Consider the following 25,444-nt stretch of genomic DNA (forward strand, 5'->3'; position numbering starts at 1 on the left):
CTATCTCTTGGGCCGGGGTCCTTACCCCATCAGGTTCCATCTTAGTTGTCTTTTGCTTAAAGGTAGGATCTTTATGATCTTTTGGTTTGATCTTGAAGTGGGTTTGGAAAGTAAGCCTTGTAAGGAGCTTGTTGAGCAGTAAAGTGAAGTCTTTTGGTCTACAAGAGGTAACCCATGCTCTACAAAACCTATTTTGCTTACCTATATCTGATTTCTTGGATTCTACTTGTGCTTTGCAATTAAGTATGAGTGTTTATGCATTTGTCTTGTGAAAATGCATATCTAAAGCTTGTGTTTAGGGTTCCTTTGTGCCATTACTTGGCATTTTCCATGATTCAAGTCATTTTGTTGTGTTGGGTGAGATTTGGCATGTTTTGGACTTGAATTTGTGTTTGGAGATGAAAATCCCCAAAGGGATGGTTTTGGTACAAGACGTGTACCCGCGGGCGGAACGACGGGCGGGGCACCACCCGTCGCCCCACCCGCAGGTACAGGACCTCGTGGGAGATGTTCACGCTGGCGGAACCACGGGGGGGGGGGGGTGCACCACCCGTGGGTCCACCCGCAGGGAACATGTTGAGATGAGTGGGGGGTTTGTTCCCCCTTGATTCTTTTGACTCGGTATTTGGTCTTTTGACTTCCCGATGTTCTTTTGTGGAACTATTTGAGTGTCTTCTTGATGTTTCGTATGTCTAGAACTATATGGTAGGAAGCCATGTAAGTATTTGGTGTCTTGAATCGTGCTAAGTTTTCAACATTGTGTTTCGTTGGACCGTGAGGTGTCTTGTGTGTTCCTCGGAACTATCTTTGGTTTCCTCGTTGATATGCATGCTAGTTCGGTGTCTAAATGCTAGCGTGTGAGTTGTTTGTACCTTCCGATTGGTTGATGATAACTTGTGTTATTCATCGTTGTTGTTGTTGGGCTGTGACCCATTCCTTGATTGAGTATGTTTCATACCTTCATTGTGATCCATTGATTGACTCTTGTTGAGGTGAGGTGTGTGTGGCTTTACCTGGATTGCACGATTAGTGGTATGGGACACAAGTCACCAAGGTATTGCAGCGGTCCTCGTGGTGGCCGTGACGTGAATATGGAGTTGTGACCTGTGTGTCAGGTTCACGTATTTTCTTGGGAAGGCGTGTGTCGCCGTGTGTGTGTGTACGGTACCCTCATGTATTATGAAATTCGTGATCTTGTTGGTGGTTTGTTGGTGGGGGACGACGGTCCCAGGAGGGAAAAGGTTGGACTAAGAAGTACTGGGGTCCTGGAGATAATGGTTGGAAAGAAGATACAAGGTTGGGGGTAGCCATAAGGTTGGAACAGCGCATAAGGCAGGCATACAAACTCGTGATGGGTGATGTCGCGAGGGCTATTGTAGCCAGTGTTGTGTGATCTTATCTTGTGACGTGTGTGGTCAGAAAGGCAGTTGTGGCTTTGGCATGTATTGCCGGTTGAGCGTGTCTTGTTCTTTCGCGTTGTACTTGTCGGGTTGCGGTCTATTGGGTGATGATAGATTGTGCCTTGACTCTTTTGTGAGTCATGTGGTGTTTGTTGTCTTGAGATGTGTTCCCGTGTTGCTTGTGAGAGTGTTGAGTCTTGTGTTGACTACTTCTCTCGATTTTGAACTTATATATATATATATATATATATATATATATATATATATATATATATATATATATATGTATTCCGTCTCGAAAATGACTTTTGTATATATACCATATCTTTGTATGATACTTAATGGTATTGGTGGGTAACCAGCATTATTCGCTGACCGGACGTCATCCCATGTTTATCTTTGTGTTTCTACAGGTGATGTCTAGTCGAGCGCGATGTCTAGTGCCGATAGAATAGTACCTGTCCCTTGTTGAACGGCCTGTGAGCCGGTTTGGGTTGTTTTTAGACTTATGTATTCTTGGATAGATGTTGATGTAACACCCCAGATTTTCAAGACTTTTAAAACTTATATAATAAAGGTAGAATCTCATTAAATCCCAAAATACGATACAAAGAGTACGGGGTGCTATGCCACACCCGAGCTAGAGAACTCAGGTGCACAGGCTAAATTCTAAAACCTCAATCAGTATCAATACAAAATCACGGCACGCAGGCCAACAGGGAAAGCTATCTAAACTACGCCCCAAGCTTCTAGCGCGCTCCAGTGATCTACTCGTCTGTGCCTGAAAGCCAAATATATCTGTTCAGCGAGATATGCTGGTAACCCACTCCAACGCGTTGAAAAATAATACATATGGAATTCCTTGGACTCGAAATTGTGCATTCTCGGGGCTTTCCCGAAGCGATTCCTTCTTCACAGTCACGTTCCAGTGGGGCTTTGGCAGGAGGTCGACCACCCACCACGTGCCCACTGCCACGTTCCAGTGGGGACTTGACAGGCTGTCGACCGCCCACCTCGCGCCCACTGGTACGGTATATTTTCTTGACATCTCGTTTTATTGATCGATTGTGCCTTTGTGTGTGACACCACAAAAATCCACATTCAATCCATGGATTAATTGAGACATTAATCCTATTGCAATTGAGGAATTCATTCCTAAAATCCTGATTTTTAATAATCAAGGACTAGTATTTGACTAGTCAACTTCAAAGTTATGTTGTACCTTGAGCTTTGAGGGGAGTTCCCTTGTTCCTTACACTTTCTAAATGTTAGTAAGGGTATTCTTGACTTTTCACCAAGTGATAGTATTGTAACCTAACCTAGAAGACATCTTCATTTCATCCTTTACACTTTCTAAAATATTAGCTCTACCTTCTCTCTAGAAAGGTGAGTAGCTTTTCCTCCAAGCTAAGTTGAGACCTTGTCAAGATTCCAAGATTTGCTTCCAAGATTCAAGCTTTCACCTATTTAAGCATCTAGGAGGGTAAGCTCTAAGTCCATCTTGTGTTTTTGGTTCTATCTTAGATGTCTTTTTTCTTAAAGGTAAGATCTTTATGATCTTTTGGTTTGATCTTGAAGTGGGTTTGGAAATTAAGCTTTGTGGGGAGCTTGTTGATGTGTTAAGTGAAGTCTTTTAGTATACAAGAGGTAACCCACGCTCTACAAAATCTATTTTGCTTACCTATATGTGATTTCTTGGATTCTACTTGTGCTTTTGCTATGAAATGTGAGTCTTTATGCATTTGTCTTGTGAAAATGCATATCTAGAGCTTGTGTTTATGGTTCTTGTGTGCCATTGCTTGCCATTTTCCATGATTCAAGTCATTTTGTTGTATTGGGTGAGATTTGGCATGTTTTGGACTTGAATTTGTGTTTGGAGATGAAAATCCGCGAAGTGGTGTTTTGTAGTACAGGACATGTTCCCGCGGGCAGAACGGCGGGCGGGGCACCACCCGTCGCCCTACCCGTGGGTACAAGCCTTGTGGGAATGTGTTCCCGCGGGCGGAACCACGGGTGGGGCACTATGCGTGGGTCCACCCGCGGGAACATAAGTGGAGTTGTGTTGGGATTTGTTCCCCGTGATTCATTTGACTCGGTATTTGGTATTTTGACTTCCCGTTTTTCTTTTGTGGAACTATTTGAGCGTCTTCTTGATGTTTCGTATGTCTAGAACTATATGATAGGTATCCGTGTAGGTATTTGGTGTCTTGAATCGTGCTAAGTGTTCAACATTGTGTTTCGTTGAACCGTGAAGTGTCTTGTGTGTTCCTCGGAACTAACTTGAGTTTCTCCGTTGATAAGGATGCTAGTTTGGTATCTAAATGCTAGCGTGTGTGTTGTTTGTACCTTCCAATTGGTTGATGATAACTTGCGTTATTCATCGTTGTTGTTATTGGGTTGTGACCCATTCCTTGGTTGAGTATGTTTCATACCTTCGTTGTGATCTGTTGATTGATTCTTGTTGTGGTGTGATGGGTGTGTGGCTTTACCTGGATAGAACGATTAGTGGTATGGGACACTAGTCACCAAGGTATTGCAGCGGTCCTCGTGGTGGCCGTGACGTGATTATGGAGCTGTGGTCTTTGTGTAAGGTTCACGTGATTCTTGGGAGGCATGTGTTGCCATGTATGTGTACGATACCTCGTGTACTTTGAAATCGGTGGCTTTGTTGGAGGACTGTTGGAGGGGGAATGACGATTCCCGGGGGAATAATGTTGGAATTGGAGTACAGGGGTCCTGGAGGTAAAGGTTGGAACTAGATATAAGGTTTGGGGTAGCCATAAGGTTGGAACCGGTCATAAGGATGGCATTTAAGCTCGTGATGTGTGATGTCACGAGGGCTTGTGTACCCGTGGTTGTTTGTTCTCTCTTGTGACGTGTGTAGTCACAAAGGCATGTGTTGCCGTGTGTTGTATCTTTATCCTTGTCGTGTTGTTCTTGTGGTCTTGGGATGTGTTCCCGTGTTGATTGTGAGAGTGTGGAGTCTTATGTCGGCTTTTACTCTTGGCTTTACACTTATATATATATATTCCATTTAGAAATGATTTTGTATATATACCCTACCTATGTATGATACATAACAGGTATTGGTGGGTTACCAGCATTATCGCTGACCGGGCGTCGTCCCATGTTTATATCTGTGTTCTTTCAGGTGATGTCTAGACGAGCGCGACGTTTAGTGGCCGGTAGTCTAGTACCTTTATCCTTGCTTTATGGCATGTGTGTCGATGTAGCGTTAGTTTGTTGACTTTGGGATAGATGTGTACACATTGCAGATTTGACCGACGTAGCGTTTACCATTGTTGGTAGACGTGGCATAACACCCTATTTGGATTTGTTTTATCCAGTTATCCTTTTATCTTCCGCTGTGCTAGTATTTCGTGTGTGATCTGCATGTGTTAAGGCATTTTTATTTATAACATGTTTGGGGGGGTGTTACAGTTGGTATCTGAGCCTAGGTTTGAGCCTAGGAAGAGTTAAGTCTAGACTTTCTAAGTGGTTAAGTGTGCTTTGAGACCCTTAAGCGACCTTAAGAATCTAAGTGTTAGGCTTAGGACTCTAGGATGCGCGGTGAGGTTGTGAGTTCTTGTGTCGTTTTCTGTTGTGTTATCTGTGCTTTGTTTCCTTTTAGCTTTGGTTCTCTTTAGTTAAAGCACCAGGTAAGGGTGCGGTCCCTAAGTTTCCTCCCGTATCGTGCTGTTGCTGTAGAAGTCGACGATGGCACCATCGAGACATCGTGCAAGGTTTTCAGAAGCAGCCACCAAAGAAGAGTTAGCTCTAAGCCTCCATCAACTGACGCAGATCACCCAGACACTGAGCAACGCCCTCCTCAACAATCGCCCTCTTCAGAATGAGAGTCGGGACTTAGTACGTCAAGTCGCAAGTTTCCGTCCCCCGACCTTTGCCGGTGAAGAAGATTCCGCAGTGCTGGACGAGTGGATCTGGATGCTTGGCAAGATCTTCGAAGTTGTGGTGTGTCCGGAGAATCGCAAAGTGGAGTTGGCTACGTTCTACCTTCGGCAAGAAGCGGACTCGTGGTGGATGCTTGAAGGACCAGCTTGTAGACAAGATCCGGAGTTCAGTTGGGAATACCTGAAGGTTAAGTTACGCGAGCGGTTCAATCGTGCCCAAGTCAAGGAGGCCTACCGTTGTGCAGCCGACCACTACCGAGTTCAGCAAGTTCAAAAATGGATCCGGGAGAACAGTAAGAGGAAGCTTGATGAAAGAATTTCATGTGTGGTTAGGAGTTTGACGGCTACTAGTGTTGGATCAACAAGAAGCTTTCAAAGAGACAACTCTACGAGAGGCAAGGCTCCACAGTCCATCCGGAACAACAAGGTTAAGAGGAAGACTTCAGTGGACTCAAAACGAGCTGGTAGTGTGAGACCCACAGTCGTGAGGTAGATGCAAGTGAGAACCGTTGAAGTAAGCTCTTGTACCTTTTGTTTCACCTCCCTTCGTCTTTGTTCCCTTCTTTGCGTGTTAGTTTCAAGCGTTAGCTTGTTCTTAATCCACCCCTGACCCTCGGTAATCTTTTCTTCCCCTTAGACAAACCCAATCACCCTTTTTGCCAAGTTATTCCTTTTCTTCCGAACCTTGTTCTTGTTTTCTTTCCCATAATCTTGTGCAAGCAGCAGTGACTTCAGCTTATGAAGGAATCTGGCAAGATCTAAGAGTTAAGCTGCGTCCGAGTCGAGGAAGAGAATCCTTAACACTCTTTTAGCCGTCTTTCTATCATCTTCTTGTCAAACCAATTGTCTCTTTCTGAGAAATCTTCCATATCTCTTCGAGCGTCATCCTTGTTTCCTTCATAATTTGATTCTATACAAGATGACAACCTCATTTTCCTAAGTTGTAATCTTGAAAACCTTGATTTTCTTCTTAACCCACGTTATTCTTGAGCCCAAATCTGGTACCCTTCATTTGGAAATCCTTTCAACTCTTTCAAACCTCGTTCTTGTTCATCTCTTGATTTGACTCTGTTCAAGGTTACGATCTCATCTTTCCTAAGTTGTGACTTTGAGAATTTTGATTCCCTTCCTAATTATTGCTATCCTTGAGCTTAAACCAGATACCCTCCGTGGGAAAATTCTTTTCAACTCCTTTAAACCCTGTTTGATTCCTTACTCCCTAATTTGTAACATCGTTTACAATTCTCAGCTTCTTAATCAACATGGTCCTCAAATTGTTGAACCTAAACTCTCACCTTGATCTTTCCCTTTGAATTGAACCTCGTTCTAGTATTTCCCGCTTCTAACGTTGTTGTGCGAGGTGGCAACCTTATTTCCTAAGTTGCAACTTTGATGACTTTGATCCTACTTCTAAGTAATGTGGTCCTTTAGTTTTTGAACCTTAAAACCCCTCACTGTAATCTTTTCCGTTGAACCGAATCTCTTTTTATGAGCCTTCATTTCCCCTAGTTACCCTTCTCCGGTGTTACCGTTCCTGTTTCGGACCTTACCTCCGAACCGAACCTTTGAAGTTTTCAAGCGTTTCCTTGTGAGGAGTAGCGGGTTGTGTGCTAGAGCAAGTGTTAAGTCGGTAGCCTGCATCAAGTTCACCCTAGAGCTGGAGAGATGGACATCCAACTCGTCTTTTAGATCTAGCAGTTGTAGCCTTTTTCGGAAGTGACGGATCAAGTTCAAGCAGATGCCGATCTCAAGTTGTGTAGTGAGAGTACCTTGTTTCCTTTGGTTGAAGAAGCCAGCAGAGATCAGTTGAAGATGCAACCACAGTTCTGTGATCCCGACTGATCTAGTTTAGAGTTCTTTTGGTGTCAGTTTTTGTTTGTGGCTTGTTCATTAGCTGAGCCGTCTCGTTTTGAGTAGATCGTTGGCTAGTTTTGAGCAGGAGTTAGGCTCGGTGTGAAATTAGCTTTCTTTCCCGTTGAATCTTTTACCTACCACCTTATCTTTCTTTCTTGTCTTACCTTTGTGAACCCTCAACCTATCTCTAAGTCTTGTCTCTTGTTTTGTTAACCGACGGTTTTGTGTTGAACTTCGTTGTGTCCTAGCCAATCAATCCTACTATCTTAATTTGAACCTTTGGTTTCTCTAACTTTGGTTAGTTGTCAAGTACCTTTATTGCTTAGACTTCGTTTGCAACTCATCTCTTAAGTTTTGTCACCCATTTCGCAAGCCAACCGTTTTATTGGGTTTGCTCGTTTTCTTTCCCTCGTTTTTTTTGGCTGTTCTATCGTTTTCGCTTATTGGTTGTGCCTAGTTGTTTGACTTTTTTTTTCTTGCCTGTTAAATCATTGATTGGTGTAAGCTCGTTTTCCTTCCCTCGTTTGTTGTTACCGTTGTGTTGTGGCCACCTGTGGTTGTGTTTTGTCGTTTGCTCAGTTGTGCATTTAGCCGTTACCTCTTGTTTGCCGTGGTTGTTAGCCTGTAGTTTGGGTAGTTGGTTTAGGTGCTTCGCTCTTTGAAGACGCAGTTCGTCGCTGTGCACAACCGGGTAGACCAGATCGAAGCCAGCTTGAGTCATAGAGGAGAAGCCGAGGAAGAGTCTAAGGAGTCGGAGAGCGAGTCCTTCCTTGTGCAGCTGTGGCTACCTTGTTCACCTTTTCCTAGTAGTTGTACCCTCCCTAGCTGTTGTTGCCGTTGTTGGTTGCTTGTTGTTGCATTTGTGCTTGTTTTGATTGTAGCCTTGTGGCTTAGTTAGCTTCGTAGTAGTAGCGGGTGTTTTGTGTTGATTGTCTTGTCCTTAGTGTCTGAGTAGAAGTTGATGATGGTGCTAAGACACGAGTTCGTGATGCTCAATCTACTCCTTGTTAAGTTCTTGACAATTCTTGAATTGTTATGCCTCCTTTCTTGTTTGGAATCCTTATAGAATCTTTTGAGTTTTGACCAAAAGGATTCGTTCTTGAACCTCTTGTCACAATGTTGTTTCCTACCACCATTTGTTTCCAATTCGTCGTACCCAAGCTTCAGGGACGAAACTTCTTTGAAGGGGGAGAGGATGTGACACCCCAAAAATCCACATTCAATCCATGGATTAATTGAGTAATTAATCCTATTGCAATTGAGGAATTCATTCCTAAAATCCTGATTTTTAATACTCAAGGACTAGTATTTGAATAGTCAACTTCAAAGTTATGTTGTACCTTGAGCTTTGAGGGGAGTTCCCTTGTTCCTTACACTTTCTAAATGTTAGTAAGGGTATTTTTGACTTTTCACCAAGTGTTAGTATTGTAACCTAACCTAGAAGACATCTTAATTTCATCCTTTACACTTTCTAAAATATTAGCTCTACCTTCTCTCTAGAAAGGTGAGTAGCTTTTCCTCCAAGCTAAGTTGAGACCTTGTCAAGATTCCAACATTTGCTTCCAAGATTCAAGCTTTCACCTATTTGAGCATCTAGGAGGGTAAGATCTAAGTCCATCTTGTGTTTTTGGTTCCATCTTAGATGTCTTTTTCTTAAAGGTAAGATCTTTATGATCTTTTGGTTTGATCGTGAAGTGGGTTTGGAAAGTAAGCCTTGTGGGGAACTTGTTGAAGTGTTAAGTGAGGTCTTTTAGTCTACAAGAGGTAACTCATGCTCTACAAAATCTATTTTCCTTACCTATATGTGATTTCTTGGATTCTACTTGTGCTTTTGCTATGAAATGTGAGTGTTTATGCATTTGTCTTGTGAAAATGCATATCTAGAGCTTGTGTTTAGGGTTCTTGTGTGCCATTGCTTGCCATTTTCCATGATTCAAGTCATTTTGTTGTATTGGGTGAGATTTGGCATGTTTTGGACTTGAATTTGTGTTTGGAGATGAAAATCCGCGATGTGGTGTTTTGTGGTACAGGACATGTCCCCGCGGGCGGGGCACCACCCGTCGCCCTACCCGCGGGTACAAGCCCTGTGGGAATGTGTTCCCGCGGGCGGAACCACGGGTGGCACTACCCGTGGGTCCACCCCCGGGTACATAAGTGGAGTTGTGATGGGATTTGTTCCCCGTGATTCATTTGACTCGGTATTTGGTCTTTTGACTTCCCGTTGTTCTTTTGTGGAACTATTTGAGCGTCTTCTTGATGTTTCGTATGTCTAGAACTATGTGGTAGGTATCCATGTAGGTATTTGGTGTCTTGAATCGTGCTAAGTGTTCAACATTGTGTTTCGTTGAACCGTGAAGTGTCTTGTGTGTTCCTCGGAACTAACTTGAGTTTCTCCGTTGATAGGCATGCTAGTTTGGTATCTAAATGCTAGCGTGTGTGTTGTTTGTACCTTCCGATTGGTTGATGATAACTTGCTTTATTCATCGTTGTTGTTGTTGGGCTGTGACCAATTCCTTGGTTGAGTATGTTTCATACCTTCGTTGTGATCCGTTGATTGATTCTTGTTGAGATGTGATGCGTGTGTGGCTTTACCAGGATTGCACGATTAGTGGTATGGGACACTAGTCACCAAGGTATTGCAGCGGTCCTCGTGGTGGTCGTGACGTGATTATGGAGCTGTGGCCTTTGTGTAAGGTTCATGTGATTCTTGGGAGGCATGTGTTGCCATGTGTGTGTACAGTACCTGTTAGGAATATATTGTAATTGACCAATTTTATTTGTTAAGTCTAGGCGTGTCATAGACCATGAAAGGAAAATTAACAAATATGAAGAAAGGGAAAAATATGAAGAAGAAGATGTATGTGTATGATATGTATACTAAAATAACCCACACGCCCAAATCAAAGAAGAAGTCATACTGATGAATCTCATACGAAGAAACGAGAAGCAAACCAAATTTCATGAAGTTATCTTGAAGTTCAAGCATCTATGGAAAGAAAGAAATACATCAAGAGGAATGCTAGATTTACCAATAATCTGTACAGCTGAGATGGATGAAAGCTTAATGTATAAATCGTAAGGTTTCGGGTTCTAAACTCACTCTTTATAATTTTATAAACAAAGCCTTAAATCGATTCCAATAGATGACGTATGAGATGAAGTTTCAATAGAGGTTTTGAAAATAAGGAAGAGATGAAGATCGATTCCAATAGATGACGTAGGAGATGAAGTTTCAATAGAGGTTTTGAAAATAAGGAAGAGATGAAGTTGGAGCAGAGGTTTCGAAATCAATTAAATAATAGAACTTGGAGACAATGTAAGAGGTTTCAAAAGAGGTTTCGAGACTAAGTTGGAGCAGAGGTTTCAAGATCAGTTTCGAAATCATCAATTAAATAATAAAGATATCATCAATTAAATAATAGAGATTGGAGATGAAGTAAGAGATGCGGTTTGCAAAGTTGGTATGCAGGTTCATTTATCGGCCTTACACGATGAAATGTGGGAAGTCATTTCTAATGGACCGATAGAAATATTGAAAGTCAATACGGCATTTCTTCTATCATCCGATGCTCAACAATATGTACCAAAGCCGAAACTGGAATGGTCATCAGGCGATAGAAAAAGAAATAATCTTGACAACATTGCCAAAGATATTCTATTCAAAACCGTTGATGATACAATATTCCCAAAAATTCGAAAATGCACAACCGCGAAGGAAATTTGGGATACACTCATCAAGATAGGTGAAGGCGATGAACAAGAAAATGACAACAAGCTCACGATAGCCATGAAGAAGTTTGAAGATTTTAAAATGCTATCAAGTGAAAGCATTGTTGATATGGAAGCAAGAATGATTAAAATTCTAGGAGAGATTAATGATCTTGGCAAAGAAATTAGCCAAAAAGAAATTAATCTCAAAATTCTACGAGGCTTACCATCCGCATGGGACATGAAGGTTACAGCCATGCGAGATCACCGAGATCTACGAACATTGTCAACTGACAAATTGTTTAGTGATCTTAAAGCATATGAATTCGAAATGAAGGCCAAAAATGATGAAGATTATGAAGTTCGAAATCCAGCTCTAATGGCCGAACAACTGTCAACCTCCAGGTTAGTAGATAATATTGATTTTATGACTGATGAACAGTTTGCCTTCTTTGTTAAAAAATTCAGGAAATTCATGCGAAAAGGAGACAACAAATATTCATCACGAAGAAATCAAAATTTCTCTCGTGGAAATCAAAATGCCTCATGGAAGCCGAATGAAGAAAAAGATGATGAAATAAACGATCTATGCTACAACTGCCGCAAACCCCGACATTTCAAAATAAATTGTCCGCATCCGATCGTTAGCAAATATCAAGGCAAAAACGTTGAATCTACACCGATTAAATTCGATAATAAAGATCGAAGATTCAAACGTGACAAAAGAAAGGCGCTACTTAGCAATGAGCCGAATGAAGATGATGAATCTGATGAATCATCAAGCGACGAAAGCTCAAGCTCGGATAATGATACGGCGCTAGCATGAAAATCTGATAGGAATATTTTTTTGTAAGTTTTGATGAAGCCAAATGTACTTTAGATCCCCTTAGTTTTTAGGTCTTTGAGTACAAGCATCATAAATCAGAATAGCGAGTCAAAAGGAATCTACCATAGGAAGAACAAAATTAATTTGAGAAATTAATTTTGGTCCTACGAGTATTCATCCGAGAAAGAAGCATAAAGGAATGGCGTTGCAAAGAATAATTGGATGAGATTAACGGCAAAATGGTAGAAGTCCTTATTTAAAACGATCACACCCGAGATCAATTCCCCCCCCCCCCCTTCCCCTAAGGACTTAATTTTTCCAAATCAAGTTTTCGGACAAGCACAATGTCCAAAAGAGCACAATGTGCTAAGGAGCACAATGTTCAAAAGGAGCACAATGTTCAAAAGGAGCAAAATGTTCTACAGGAGCACAATGTGAACAAGCACGATGTGTCTAAAGGAGCACAATCTGACCAAATCAGAAAAGCACAATGTTCAAGTCAAGGAGCACGATGCTCAAGTCAAAGAAACACAATGTGGCAAAGAAGCAAGATGATCAGAAATTGGACAAATTCGAAGGAATTTATTCTAAGTCTACCCACATGCCACAAGAATCCAAAATTGTTGGATATTCAAAAAGACAAGAAAAATAATATTTTAAGAAACAACTAGAAAATCAAGTTGTGATAAAATATTATTTGTCAGGCAAGTTGACAATCAAATCAAAATTAAAGACCTACTATTGTCAACAATATCAGGCTATGAAGATTCAAATTTCAAATATCAAATTATCCCACTCCAACGGATATATTTGATTGCCTATAAAAAGCCATGAAGACTTGAAGACAGAAGCAGAGGTGTACAAGATAGACACGAGACAGAAGTGCAATACACACGAAAATTTAAAAGTGCAAGTGCTCAAATATTCTTAGAGACTTAGTCTGAATAGTCTCAAAAATCTAGTTGGAGAGAGATACAATTACCTTTGTATTTGTAATTGTAAAAAGAGTATAGCTGTGTGCAAAATACTCTAGTGAGTGTAGCTGTGTGCAAAACACTCGTAGTTGCTTAGTGTAGCTGTGTGCAAGACACTTAGTTGGCGTTGAGTATAGCTATGTGCGAAATACTCGGAGTTAAGTGTAGCTGTGTGCGAGACACTTGGAGTTGGGTGTAGCTGTGTGCAAAACATCCGGAAGAAGTGCTTGTGTAGCACTTATTCACTATTGTAACTGTGTGTGAAAAATAGTGAATTTCTCCTAGACGCGAAAGGAGAAAAGTGGACTAGGAAGATTACGCCACTTCCGAACCACTATAAATTGCCTCTCTCATTTACATACTGCACTTACATAATTTGCTCTATCTATTTATCTTATCCGACTAACCCGTTTACTATTCACAGTCAATCTTAATCGTTCGGGTTTAGTGTGTTTTCACGTATGCATGTGACTCAAACTTTTCGAGCTTAAATATTGAATTATTCTAAGCAAGTTTGACGTGTTGCATGTAACATTCATTACACGGTCGCCGTGATACGATATTTATTTATAATCTTGAATATTACTTTTATATATTGAGTGCACCATCTCCTTTATATATTCGAGATGCCTCTGTTACTTTATTCTATCTTACATGTGTATTTAATTCATTAATTGGGCATAACTCTTTACATACTACCTATTCCGCTGTGCAGTTTAAACTTACTCTATTTACTTGATATTTAGAGTTGAAGTTACCAAAGAGTTATTTATTTTGAAAAAACTTGAAATTCTATTCACCCTCCCCCCCCCCCCCCCCCCGCCCTCTAGACTTTCACCACCCTATCGGGACCAACAATTGGCATCAGAGAGGTTTTCTATTTGAGTCAACTTTGACTGCTAGACAGATCTCGAAAAATCAAGATGATGAAAAGAGATATGGCTCTTGCCCAAAATTTATTGTTTTCCTTAGAGAAATTTGATGATTGGAAAATTCGCATGCAGGTACATTTATCTGCATTACACGATGAAATGTGGGAAGTAGTTACAAGTGCTCCTATTGAGATTTTGCAAGTCAACACCTCATCCGTATAAACAAGTGACACTCCACAATACATTCCAAAACCAAAAGAGGAATGGTCTCGTGAAGATAGAACAAGAAATAACTTGGACAATATTGCCAAGGGTATTTTGTTTAAATCTATCGATGACACGATATTTCCAAAAGTTCGAAAGTGTCAATCCGCGAAGGAAGTTTGGGAAACGCTCATTCAAATTGGTGAAGGAGACGAGCAAGAAAAGGATAATAAGCTCACTATAGCATTAAAGAAATTCGAGGATTTCAAAATGCTAAACGGCGAGAATATTACCGACATGGAAACAAGATTTGCCAAAATCTTAGGAGAGATTAATAATCTTGGAAAAGATATTAATCAAAAAGAAATTTCACTCAAAATTCTACGTGGTCTACCATCTACATGGGACATGAAGGTCACGGCCATGAGAGATCATAGGGATTTAAAAACCCTATTGACCGATAAGCTCTTTAGTGATTTAAAAGCTTATGAATTTGAGATTAAATCAAGATTTGAGGAAGATCATGAAGAAAAGAACAACGCACTTGTAGCCGAGCAACCATCAACCTCAAGGTCAGTACAAAATGTTGAATTATTGCCTAATGATCAATTTGCTCTCTTTGTCAAAAAATTTAGGAAATTCATGAAGAGAAGCAACTACAAGAAAAATCCACAAGGGAAATCGTGGAACGCAACAAAGAATTCGAAGAAATAAATTGTTGAGGAAGAATCGAATTTATGCTACAATTGTAGAAAGCCTGGACACTTTGCAGCAAGTTGTCCACACCCTAAGGTAAGTAAAAGTCAATATACAAATGTTTCTAACTCTCAACAGGAAGAATTCAAGCCCAAAGATAAAAGGTTCACAAAGGAGAGAAGAAAAGCCCTTATTAGTGACCCACTTGAAATAAGTGAGTCAGAAGAATCTTCAAGTGATGAAAGTGACACCTCAAAGGATGACAATGCAATGTTTTGCATGAGCATCTCCAACAACTCACCTTACGAGGACATGTGTCTTATGGCAAATGGAAATGAAGAAAATGAGGTAACATCTCACTCTTATGATTCTGTCAATTCTTCATTTTCTAGAGAGTCCTTCTTTCAGTTAATGGAAGAATGTCAAACCGTAATGGACACTCACTCTCAACTCAAAGAGCGCAATTGTCTTTTGATTCTCGAAAAAGATCAAATAAATGAGAAATTGTAAAATGCTCTACTTGAAGTGAAAGACTTGAAAGATAAAATTATTTGTCTTCAAGAAGAGTGTAAATCAAGGGAAGTGAGAGAACACAACATTAGAGTGGTTATAGCAAAATTTACACATTCATCCAAAATAATGGACAAAATGGTAAATATGCAAAAACCCTCAAGTGATAAAACGGGATTCGGTTATGATCCATAGTGTTCTCAAGCCTCCAAGAACTTGGACAATTCTACTACTACTTTAAATAATAAAGTCCAAGTAGTAAAATTTGTAAAAGGTCAAGAAAGCACAGTGAGACAAGGAATTGGTTACCAAACGAATGTCAAAATTAATACTGTTAGGCCGAAGCCCCAAAGAAACATTATTTCGCCTAAACAGTATACAAAAAGGCAAAAGTTTGTTCCTAAATGGAAACACACCAATGAGTCTAGTGCACAAAGCCCTCATAGGAAAATGGGAAGGAATCCAAGAATTGAGGCAGGGAGATTTTATCCCTCAAAACAAGGTTGGGTTCGTTATATTAAACCATGGACTAAGTCCAGATTTAATGCCTATCCTAGGCCCAAACAATCTTCTTCCCACGTGCCAAAGAATCGAGTAAATTTTCAAAAACCGGCACAAAAGTTATTTTCAAAAATTAAATATGATTATAATGTGTTTAATGGTTACCAATCACCTAAATTTAGATCAGTGAGTACAAGGTGGATTTGGGTACCAAAAATGACTAACACCCAAGGACCCAAATCCAGTTGGGTACCTAAAAATGTTTGATTTGTTTGCAGGAAGTTTGGCACTTCGATAGTGGATGTTCTAGACACATGACTGGAAATAAATCTAGTCTTGTGAATCTTAAAAATATCGAAGGAACAAAAGTCGTATTCGGTTGAAATGAACGATAGGGCATAACAAAAGGAATTGGTATAATTTTTCGAAATGGTTTGAAAATCGAAGATGTATCCTTTGTTGAAGGTCTAAAATTCAACTTGTTGAGTACAAGTCAATTTTGTGACAAAGGATATCTAGTTGAGTTCTTCAAAGACAAGTGCCAAGTGAAGAATAATTCCTCATGAGAAGTGGTGCTCGAAGGAATAAGGAAGAAAAATACGTATTTTGTGGATTGGAACACAACAAAAGAATCAGTGTGTCTACTAGCAAACAACTCACACGCAACAAGTTGGGAATGACACAAGAATTGAATCATCTAAACTTCAAGACAATCAACAAGCTAGCAAGAAACAAACTCGTTGAAGGTTTACCCGACATTGTCTACAAGAAAAATCAAATATGTGATGCTTGCCAAAGAGGAAAGCAAATCAAGTCATCTTTGAAATCCAAAGCTCAAGAATCTACAACAAGACCTCTAAGTCTACTACACATGGATCTTTTCGGTCCAGTAGACTCAGTAAGTCTAAGTGGTAAGAAATATACACTAGTTGTTGTTGATGATTTTTCAAGGTACACATGGACGATATTTCTCAAAAAGAAAAATGAAGTAGAGCAAAAGCTGCCAGAACTACTCAAGCTACTACAAAACGAGAAAGACTTGAAAATTGCAAAAATCCGAACTGATCGAGGAACAGATTTCGTGAATCAAGTAATTAAAGCCTACTGCAATTCTATCAAGGAATTCTACATCAATTATCTGCCGCACATACACCGCAACAAAATGGTGTAGCCGAAAGAAGAAATAGAACGCTAAAAGAAGCCGCATGAGTGATGATTACGTCAGCCGAGCTACCTAAAAGATATTGGGCTGAAGCAATCAACACCGCTTGCTATACGCAAAATCGAAGCTTGATACACAAGTCTTACAATAAGACTCCGTACGAATTATGGAAAGGGAGAAAACCTAAACTTAATTATTTTCATACGTTTGGCATCAAATGTTTTATTCTTAATAATGGTAAAACATATCTAAAGACTTTTGATGAGCGTGCAGATGAAGGAATATTTTTGGGATATTCATCTACTAGCAAAGCATTCAGAATATTGAACAAGAAATCAATGGTGGTAGAAGAATCAATTCATGTTACATTTGATGAAGCTCACAAGAAGAAAACCCAGAGCAACAAAAATGATCAGGAAAGTTGTCAAGTTGAAAAGTCATTTAATGATACTGACATATCTTTCAAAGATCAAATTATACAGGGTATGGAGCAATTGGACATTGATTGCAATAGTGAAGGACACGTGGAAGTCAATGAAGATCCGCACGTGGAAAGTCAAAATTATCAAGTTGAAACACAAGTTGGAGATCAATCTGATGAGCAAAATGTGTCTACCTCCAACTTACCTACTGAGCAAGGAAACGTGGAAAGCCCATGCAACCAACAACCTGACTTGAGATGGCTCAAAAATCACCCTCCAGAGCTAGTGATTGGAGATCCACGAGAAGGAGTAAAAACAAGGTCCTCAAATATACATACTTTATTTTCTTGTTTTCTTTCTCAGGTGGAGCCCACAAGCATTGAAGAAGCTCTAAGTGATCCAGATTGGATTAATGAAATGCAAGAAGAGCTCGATCAATTTAAAAGAAGTGACGTATGGGAATTAGTTCCAAGACCTGAAAATTACAATGTAATTGGAACAAAATGGGTCTTTCGGAATAAAGCAAATGAGGATGGAATTGTCATACGAAATAAAGCACGTTTAGTGGCAAAATGATATTCACAAGAAGAAGGCATAGATTTCGATGAAACGTTTGCACCCGTTGCAAGACTGGAAGCCATCAGAATATATCTAGCATATGCCGCGTACAGGAATTTCACTGTCTATCAAATGGACATGAAAAGTGCATTTTTGAACGGCTTACTTGAAGAAGAAGTCTACGTGTAGCAACCTCCTGGTTTCGAGGTAAAAGGTGATATTAATAAGGTCTACAGATTAAAGAAGGCGTTATATGGGTTAAAACAAACACCGAGAGCTTGGTATGACACTCTATCAACGTTCCTAATTAACTATGGCTTTACAAAAGGCCTTGTTGATAAAACCTTGTTTAGAATTCAAGAAAATGATCACATTTTATTGGTACAAATTTATGTCGATGATATTATATTTGGTAGTACTAATAAAACTTTATGTGAGAAATTTTCCAAGCTAATGCAGAATAAGTTCGAGATGAGCATGATGGGAGAGTTGAACTACTTTCTTGGATTACAAGTAAAGCAACTCAATGTAGTAATATTCATCAATCAGGCCAAATACACGAAAGATCTTATAAAGAAATTCAGTCAAGATGGAAAATCCTCAATCAAGATCCCGATGAGCACATCTTTAAGATTGGATAAAGAAGATGAAGGCAAGGACGTTGACGAAACAAAATATCGAGGAATGATTCGATCATTACTATACCTCACTGCAAGCCGACCAGATATATATTATTCAGTGGGAGTATGTGCCAGGTTCTAGTCAAAGCCAAAAGAAAGTCATTTTCTTGCTACCAAGAAAATCATCTGATACCTAAAAGGAACAGTCAATGTGGGATTATGGTATCCCAAAGAAGGTAATTTTACACTAACTGGTTTCTCAGATGCAGATTTTGCAGGATGTAAAATCGATCGAAAAAGTACCTCAGGGACATGCCAGTTCTTAGGGGGAAGATTGGTATCATGGTTTAGCAAAAAGCAAAACTCCATAGCCACGAGTACAGCCGAAGCTGAATATATAGCTGCTGGGAGTTGTTGCGCGCAAATTCTTTGGATGAAACAACAGCTGAAAGATTATGGCGTGAATTGTGAAAATGTCAACATATTGTGTGACAATACAAGTGCCATAGCTATCACTCACAATCCCGTGTTACATTCAAGAACAAAACACATTGATGTGAGACATCATTTTATCCGGGATCATGTTGAAAAGAAGGAATTATCAATCGAATACATCCCGACCGAGAATCAATTAGCTGATATTCTCACAAAGCCTCTGTGTGAATCAAGATTTTCGAAATTAAGACACGAGATGGGCATGATTTAATTGAGCTAAGTCTCTAAACTCTATTTAAATTATAAGTTCAATTTTCATCTGAAATTTTGATACTTTATATGATTTTATTTCATGCCTATGTGTCACACATGCAAAAGTTGTCACATCTTAACATTTAAGTCTACCTATCTCAATTGCATGTATCTCTATTTCAACCGTGTATGTACATACATATATGCACAAATAAAAAATCATTTAGATCTACACAATCTTACCATTTAAGAGCGACAAGATGGTATGACGATAAGTTTCCTTAAATAAGAACACCTTTTTATGGTAGTTGTGCATAATAAATAGTCTAGAAAGAATAGATTTCTCTTTCTTCCATCTACATAAAATGTGTAGATATATACATATTATTTTCGAAACAAATTTAGTGCTCTATGAATTTTATTTCAGGTAAAATCAGTCCGAGTATCTAAATTTTTGGTGCCACATCAGCAGACAAATTGGATGGAGAATATATAACCTAAACTAACTATCAGTTAGGTCAAAGGTTGGAAGCTATTGGAATATCAAAAATACCCCTCACTTATTTAAAAGACAACATTTAATTGTGAGGATATTTGTGTAAAGACACCTTCCTTCCACCCAACCGGTTGGAAGAGCCACCATTACACTCAAAACTCTCAAAATCCTTTCATCTTCCATAGCCGAAACACTCAATCTTCATCTCTTTCAAAATCTTCAATCCCTCAATCTCTAAAAATACCAAGCACATTATGGCTACCATTGGAGATTCAAGCTCTCAACCGAATGAAAAACACTCTACACAACTCAACCTAACGAAGCTAGCAGTTGGAATCAAGGCCGGAGGAAGTTTTGACCCTCAAGGATTTCTCAAAGAAGTCGAGAACTCTCATCTTGCACAAAGAATCATCCATGCACTTCAACAAAGTAATCTCATGAGGTTATGTTCTTATCCATACTCAAGATTTTATGATGAAGATGTAGCAGATTTTTATGTGAATGCCAAGGTTGTTGGATGGACCATTGCGTCCACCGTGAATGGAACTCTCATCACCATTGATGAACAAGAATTGCACACAACCTTTGGACTGCCTATATCTAGTCCAGAACAACCACTGTTGGACTTAGATGTTCACACATATGATCACACGGAAATTTGGACAGAAATTCGGAATGAGAATGCATCTCTCGAACTAAATCTTTCCGGTCAAAAATCTGATTTGAAGTTTGAGTATGAGATGCTAGTTAGAATTCTCTATAAATGTGTATTGTGCAAATTGAATAGTATGGAGGATATATCACTCGTGAGAATTGGATATTTGCATGCTGTGATGAATGGTGTTAGGGGTGACTGGAGTAAGCTTATCTTGAGCCGGATTGCACATTTTGTGAAAGGTGCGAAAATTAGGAATGGCAAGTTCAATCGCATCCTAGTGTTCGGGTTGCTTAATGGAGAAATTATAAAAATGAAAGGGTTACCAATGAGATCAAGAAAGCCTTTTGGAAGTAATCGAATTTTGTTTAAGGATCATGAAGAATCAACTGATTTGAGCTCCAAGAGAAAAAGGAAACCGAGAGGCATTCCTGCTAGGAAAAGGCCAGTTGTAGAAATTCTTTGTTTATCTTCTCAACCCTCAACTCAATCCCATGAAAACCCTACCTCAAGCCAAAATCCAAACACAAGCCAAAATCCAAACACAAGTCAAAATCAAAACACAATCCAAAATCCAACCATAAGTCACAATCCCAATACAAGCCAAAGTTTATTGAATTCTTTTTCCCAAATTGCCGAAATAGAGTCAATGATGAATGAGGAGATTTATCAAGTTGATGGACTTGATTTGGTATTAGTGAATGAATACCGAAGAGTCCTAAATTGGAGAAAATGGAGACTTGGTTCTTATCAAGATTTGATGACAAAGGGACCGAGTATGCAAGAAGAAGAATTATTTTCCTTGAATTGGATTGGTAATTTTGATGTTGGCCATGCAACTTTGATGTCTATGGTGAATGGGATATTTGCGAATAAATTGAAAGCTAAGTTGGCCGAGACTACTCTTGATGGCAGAGTCCAAGGAGATATGCCTACGGAAGATGATTTCCTAGTTGATATTGATGAATTTGTTATAAGGAATGTTGAAGAAGTAAATGTCACATGTGGTGCACATTTAATGGACAGTGGCTTATATGATGTGAGTGTTTTGAATTTCACTGAAATAAGTCAAGATCAAAATGCCATGCAAGTTAGCCAACACACGAAGGAAATTCAATCCATTCATCTAGAAAGTGCACAAGGTGACACGCACGTGTTACACACACCGGAAAGAGAAGGATATCAAGTGGAAAATCAAGCACAATCTCACATGCTTGAAGTCAATTCTGCTCAAGAAGGAGCAAGGTGTGTTCCCACAACCCGAGAAGAGCAAGACATTGATGGCACAACCTCAAAGGAAAAATTGGAAAATCTGGAGAAAGTTGTACTAAGCCTTGTTGACCGAATGGAAAGCATGTTTCAAGGCATCTACACTCATTTGGATCATGTTGTCAATAATCAAGGTGGAAAAATCGAAACATCTTTTGATGAAAATCGGAGGAGTCAACAACATTTGATCGACACCCACCAAGCACTTGAGAGACAAGTTGGAGGATGGAATGCAAACGTCAAGGGGCAACTCAATGAGTTCTACATCCAACTCTCTCAAATCCTCCAGAATTCTGGAAAGGCAAATGAAGCAATTGCCATGAGTCAAAGCCAAGGAATTCTCAATGTTGTTCATCAACATGAGAAGCAGATTAGTGATGTCCACACGGATCTCATCTCCGTCAACACCAAAGTAGGCTACCTTCGGGGATCATATGAAAATATTTCCGAATCTATTTCATCTCTTCGTGAATCGGTTCATACACTTCTTGATTACGCCAAAAAGGGGGAAGAGAGATTCAGTCATTTGGAAGGCATGCTTGAGATGATGATGACTGCCATGGCCACCCGAAATGTTGGCACAAGCAGTAGTAGACATGGAGGAGGCAGATCTGCTGGCAGAAATGTTGCTAGAAGGGGAGGATTGGAATATTGGTTCGGTGGTGGTGAGGCTGGCAGTCCAGGAGGATCAAGCAGCGCAAATACCACTAACCGTTCTTTTCGTGACATTGTTTGTGCGGGTGGAAATGTTGAGCAAATTAATTGGTATAACCGTGTAGCTCTCTATTTGGAATCCACACCAAGAGATGGTAGAGTTGAAATGCCAAAGTTGGTGACTTTGAATGATCTACCAAAGGGAATGAAGAAGAGTGGTCCAAGTGATCAAAATTTGTGGGTTTCGAATGAGAATTTCAGGAGAATCCAAAGCTATGGTAGAGCTTTGATGATCATGGTTCTAAAGGACAATATCAAGGTCAATGATGCCGAGCTACAAAATGGAAGAAGTCTAGAAGAGTGCATCATATGGTATGAAGAAAGTATACTGCCCGGAAGCAACATCATTGAAGCATTCCACTACTATTCAGTTGGGCAGGTATGCAACAATTATGCCATTAGTGACAATTTCATTGATGTTCAAAATCATATAAATCATGTGCTTAAAGAGAGGAGAAACAAAGTAATTAGATGATTTGTATGATTGTCACATTTGTTTTTGTATGGTCTACGAGAACATGAACCCATGAACAATTTGGAACAATTTGGAATGATTCGAATTATCTGTTTATGATGCTACTAGTTTTCCTTGTTATTTATTGATATTTTATTTGTCTTAAAAGGTAACATTTTTAGCTTAGTTTGGAAAAATCGCATAAATTGGAAAAATGCAAAAATTCATTATTCCAAAGTCCAAAAATGGGAATAGGAATTTTAGTTGCTAAAAATACCTTTCTTAGAGTCAAAATCAAATGTTAAACTCATCTTGGCTATGTGTATGTTAATAAAATCTTTTGAAAAATAATTTTTTTTAAAAGACAAGCCAAATGACTGAGTATAGGTTTTGGCGTCATCAAAAAGGGGGAAAATTGATAGGAATATTTTTTTGTAAGTTTTGATCAAGCCAAATGTACTTTAGATCCCCATAGTTTTTAGGTCTTTGAGTACAAGCATCATAAATCAGAATAGCGAGTCAAAAGGAATCTACCATTGGAAGAACAAAATTAATTTGAGAAATTAATTTTGGTCCTACGAGTATTCATCCGAGAAAGAAGCATAAAGGAATGGCGTTGCAAAGAATGATTGGATGAGCGTAATGGCGAAATGGTAGAAGTCCTTACTCAAAATGATTACACCCGAGATCGATTCCCCCCAAGGATTTAATTTTTACAAATCAAGTTTTTGGACAAGCACAATGTCCAAAAGAGCACGATATGCTAAGGAGCACGATGTGTGCTGACAAGCACAATGTGTGCTAAGGATGAGGATACGATATATCTGAACGAATAATAATGAGTATGTACAGGAGTATATATAGTAGTGAATAGTAAACCTATTACAAGACGAATACTAATAATAATAGGTAACGAATACTAATTACTAATAATAATAGGTAACGAATACTAATGATGATAGAGTCCTAATACTCCCCCTCAAGCACAAGGTGGACTAGCAACAACATTGAGCTTGCCACATAGAGTAGAGAAACGCAGACCAGGGAGAGCTTTAGTGAACACATCAGCGAGCTGATCCTTTGTGGAAATGAAGCTAACCTGCAACTCCTTCTTCGCCACTTTGTCACGAACAAAGTGGTAATCAATTTCCACATGCTTCGTATGAGCATGGAACAACGGGTTGGAACAGAGATAAGTCACTCCCAAATTATCACACCAGAGAGTGGGAGGAGCAGCCAATGACACTCCAAGCTCGTGCAACAGAGAAACCAACCAGGTGACCTCCGCAGACACATCAGCCAGAGCCTTGTATTCAGCCTCTGTAGACGAACAAGCAACCGTGCGTTGCTTCCGACAAGACCAAGAAATCATATTGCCACCAAGAAAAAATGCAAAACCACTAGTAGACTTCCTGTCAGCTGGATCACCAGCCCAGTCCGAATCCGAAAAGGCATGAACCGCAACAGAGGAGGAAGGACGAATAAAAAGACCAAAGTGCAGAGTTCCTTTTATATACCGCAGAACAGGCTTGAGCATAGCCCAATGCTCAATGGTTGGAGAGTGCATATGCTGACAGACCCGATTCACAGCAAAAGAGAGATCCGGACGAGTAACAGTAAGATACTGTAGAGCCCCAGCAAGACTGCGATACTGCGTGGGATCCGCATAGGGAACCACAGAATCAGAAGAAGGTCGGGACACAGGAACCGGAGTAGCCAACGGTTTACAGTCCACCATACCTGCACGGCTCAAAATATCTCGCATGTATCGCGGCTGAGAAAGAAACAAACCACCATCCTTGGAGACCGTCTCAATGCCAAGAAAAAAAGACGGAGCACCCATGTCACGAATCTTAAACTCCAAGGCTAAGTCAGTAAGAAGCCGAGTAACACACGAAGCATCAGACCCATAACAAGGATATCATCAACATAGACAAGCAAATATAAACAAATAGAGGCATGAGTATAGATGAATAAAGAAACATCAGTCTTGGAGGGTGAAAAACCAACCGACACCAAGAAAGCATGCAACCTATTGAACCACGCTCGAGGAGCCTGCTTAAGACCATAGAGTGACCTCTGTAACAAACACACATCATCCGGCCGTGACTGGTCTTCATAACCGGGCGGCTGTCTCATGTAAACTGTCACTGCAAGATTACCATTGAGGAAGGCGTTGTGAACATCCAACTGCCGAATGACCCAATCGCGAGAAACGGCTAAAGAGAGAAGAAGCCGCACGGTGGTGGGTTTGACAACAGGACTGAAAGTCTCAAAAAAGTCTTGCCCAGCGACTTGATTGAAACCCTTTGCGACCAATCGAGCCTTGTGCCGCTCAATAGTGCCATCGGCCATGCGCTTCGTTCTGAACACCCATTTGCACCCCACAACATTCATGCCAGGTGTACGACAAACCAGATGCCAAGTGTGATTCTAGAGCAAGGCATTAAACTCAAGATCCATGGCCTCACGCCACTCCGGATATCGAACTGCCTGAGAATAACAAGTCGGTTCAGGAACAGTCATAAGAGCCACATGCTGCGTCGGTCCTTGAGAACGGGTTGCCATGACATGAGACCGAGGTTGAACAGGCTTCGCCGTACGGCGGCCTCGCTTGGGCGCAGTAGGAGCACCCGAGACCGCCCCTTCCGGTGCCGTAGCAGTCACGGTGCGAGAATCTGAACCAGCTGCGGCAGCCCCGGAATCCGCGTCCAACTCCGGATGAGGATCAGGTCCAGTGGGACAAACATCGGAGCCAACACCAACCCGAACGACACCAACACCCCACGGCTCAACCGAGCGAGAGCTAGAGACCTAAGAAGGCATAGAAGAAGCAAACGGATATACGGTCCCATCAAACCGTACATGGCGACAAATGAATACCTTGTTAGTAGCAGGATCTAAACAACGATAGCCACAAAACGAAGACGGATAACCAAGAAACACACACG

The 25,444-nt window shown here is 40.2% G+C and overlaps 1 protein-coding gene across 1 annotated transcript; it reads right to left on the minus strand.

The window, feature by feature from the left end:
- Positions 1-6,820: 6,820 nt before the first annotated feature.
- LOC109149039 (uncharacterized mitochondrial protein AtMg00810-like) lies at positions 6,821-24,336 on the minus strand. The gene is made up of 2 exons (XM_019296664.1): positions 23,711-24,336; positions 6,821-7,088 (listed from the first exon to the last, which is right to left on the minus strand). Exons 1-2 carry the CDS (start codon positions 24,334-24,336, stop codon positions 6,821-6,823), a joined length of 894 nt encoding a protein of 297 aa, XP_019152209.1.
- Between the last annotated feature and the right edge of the window lie 1,108 nt (positions 24,337-25,444).

The sequence above is a fragment of the Ipomoea nil genome, unplaced genomic scaffold, assembly GCF_001879475.1.
Source record: "Ipomoea nil cultivar Tokyo-kokei standard unplaced genomic scaffold, Asagao_1.1 scaffold2149, whole genome shotgun sequence".
NCBI lineage: Eukaryota > Viridiplantae > Streptophyta > Magnoliopsida > Solanales > Convolvulaceae > Ipomoea > Ipomoea nil.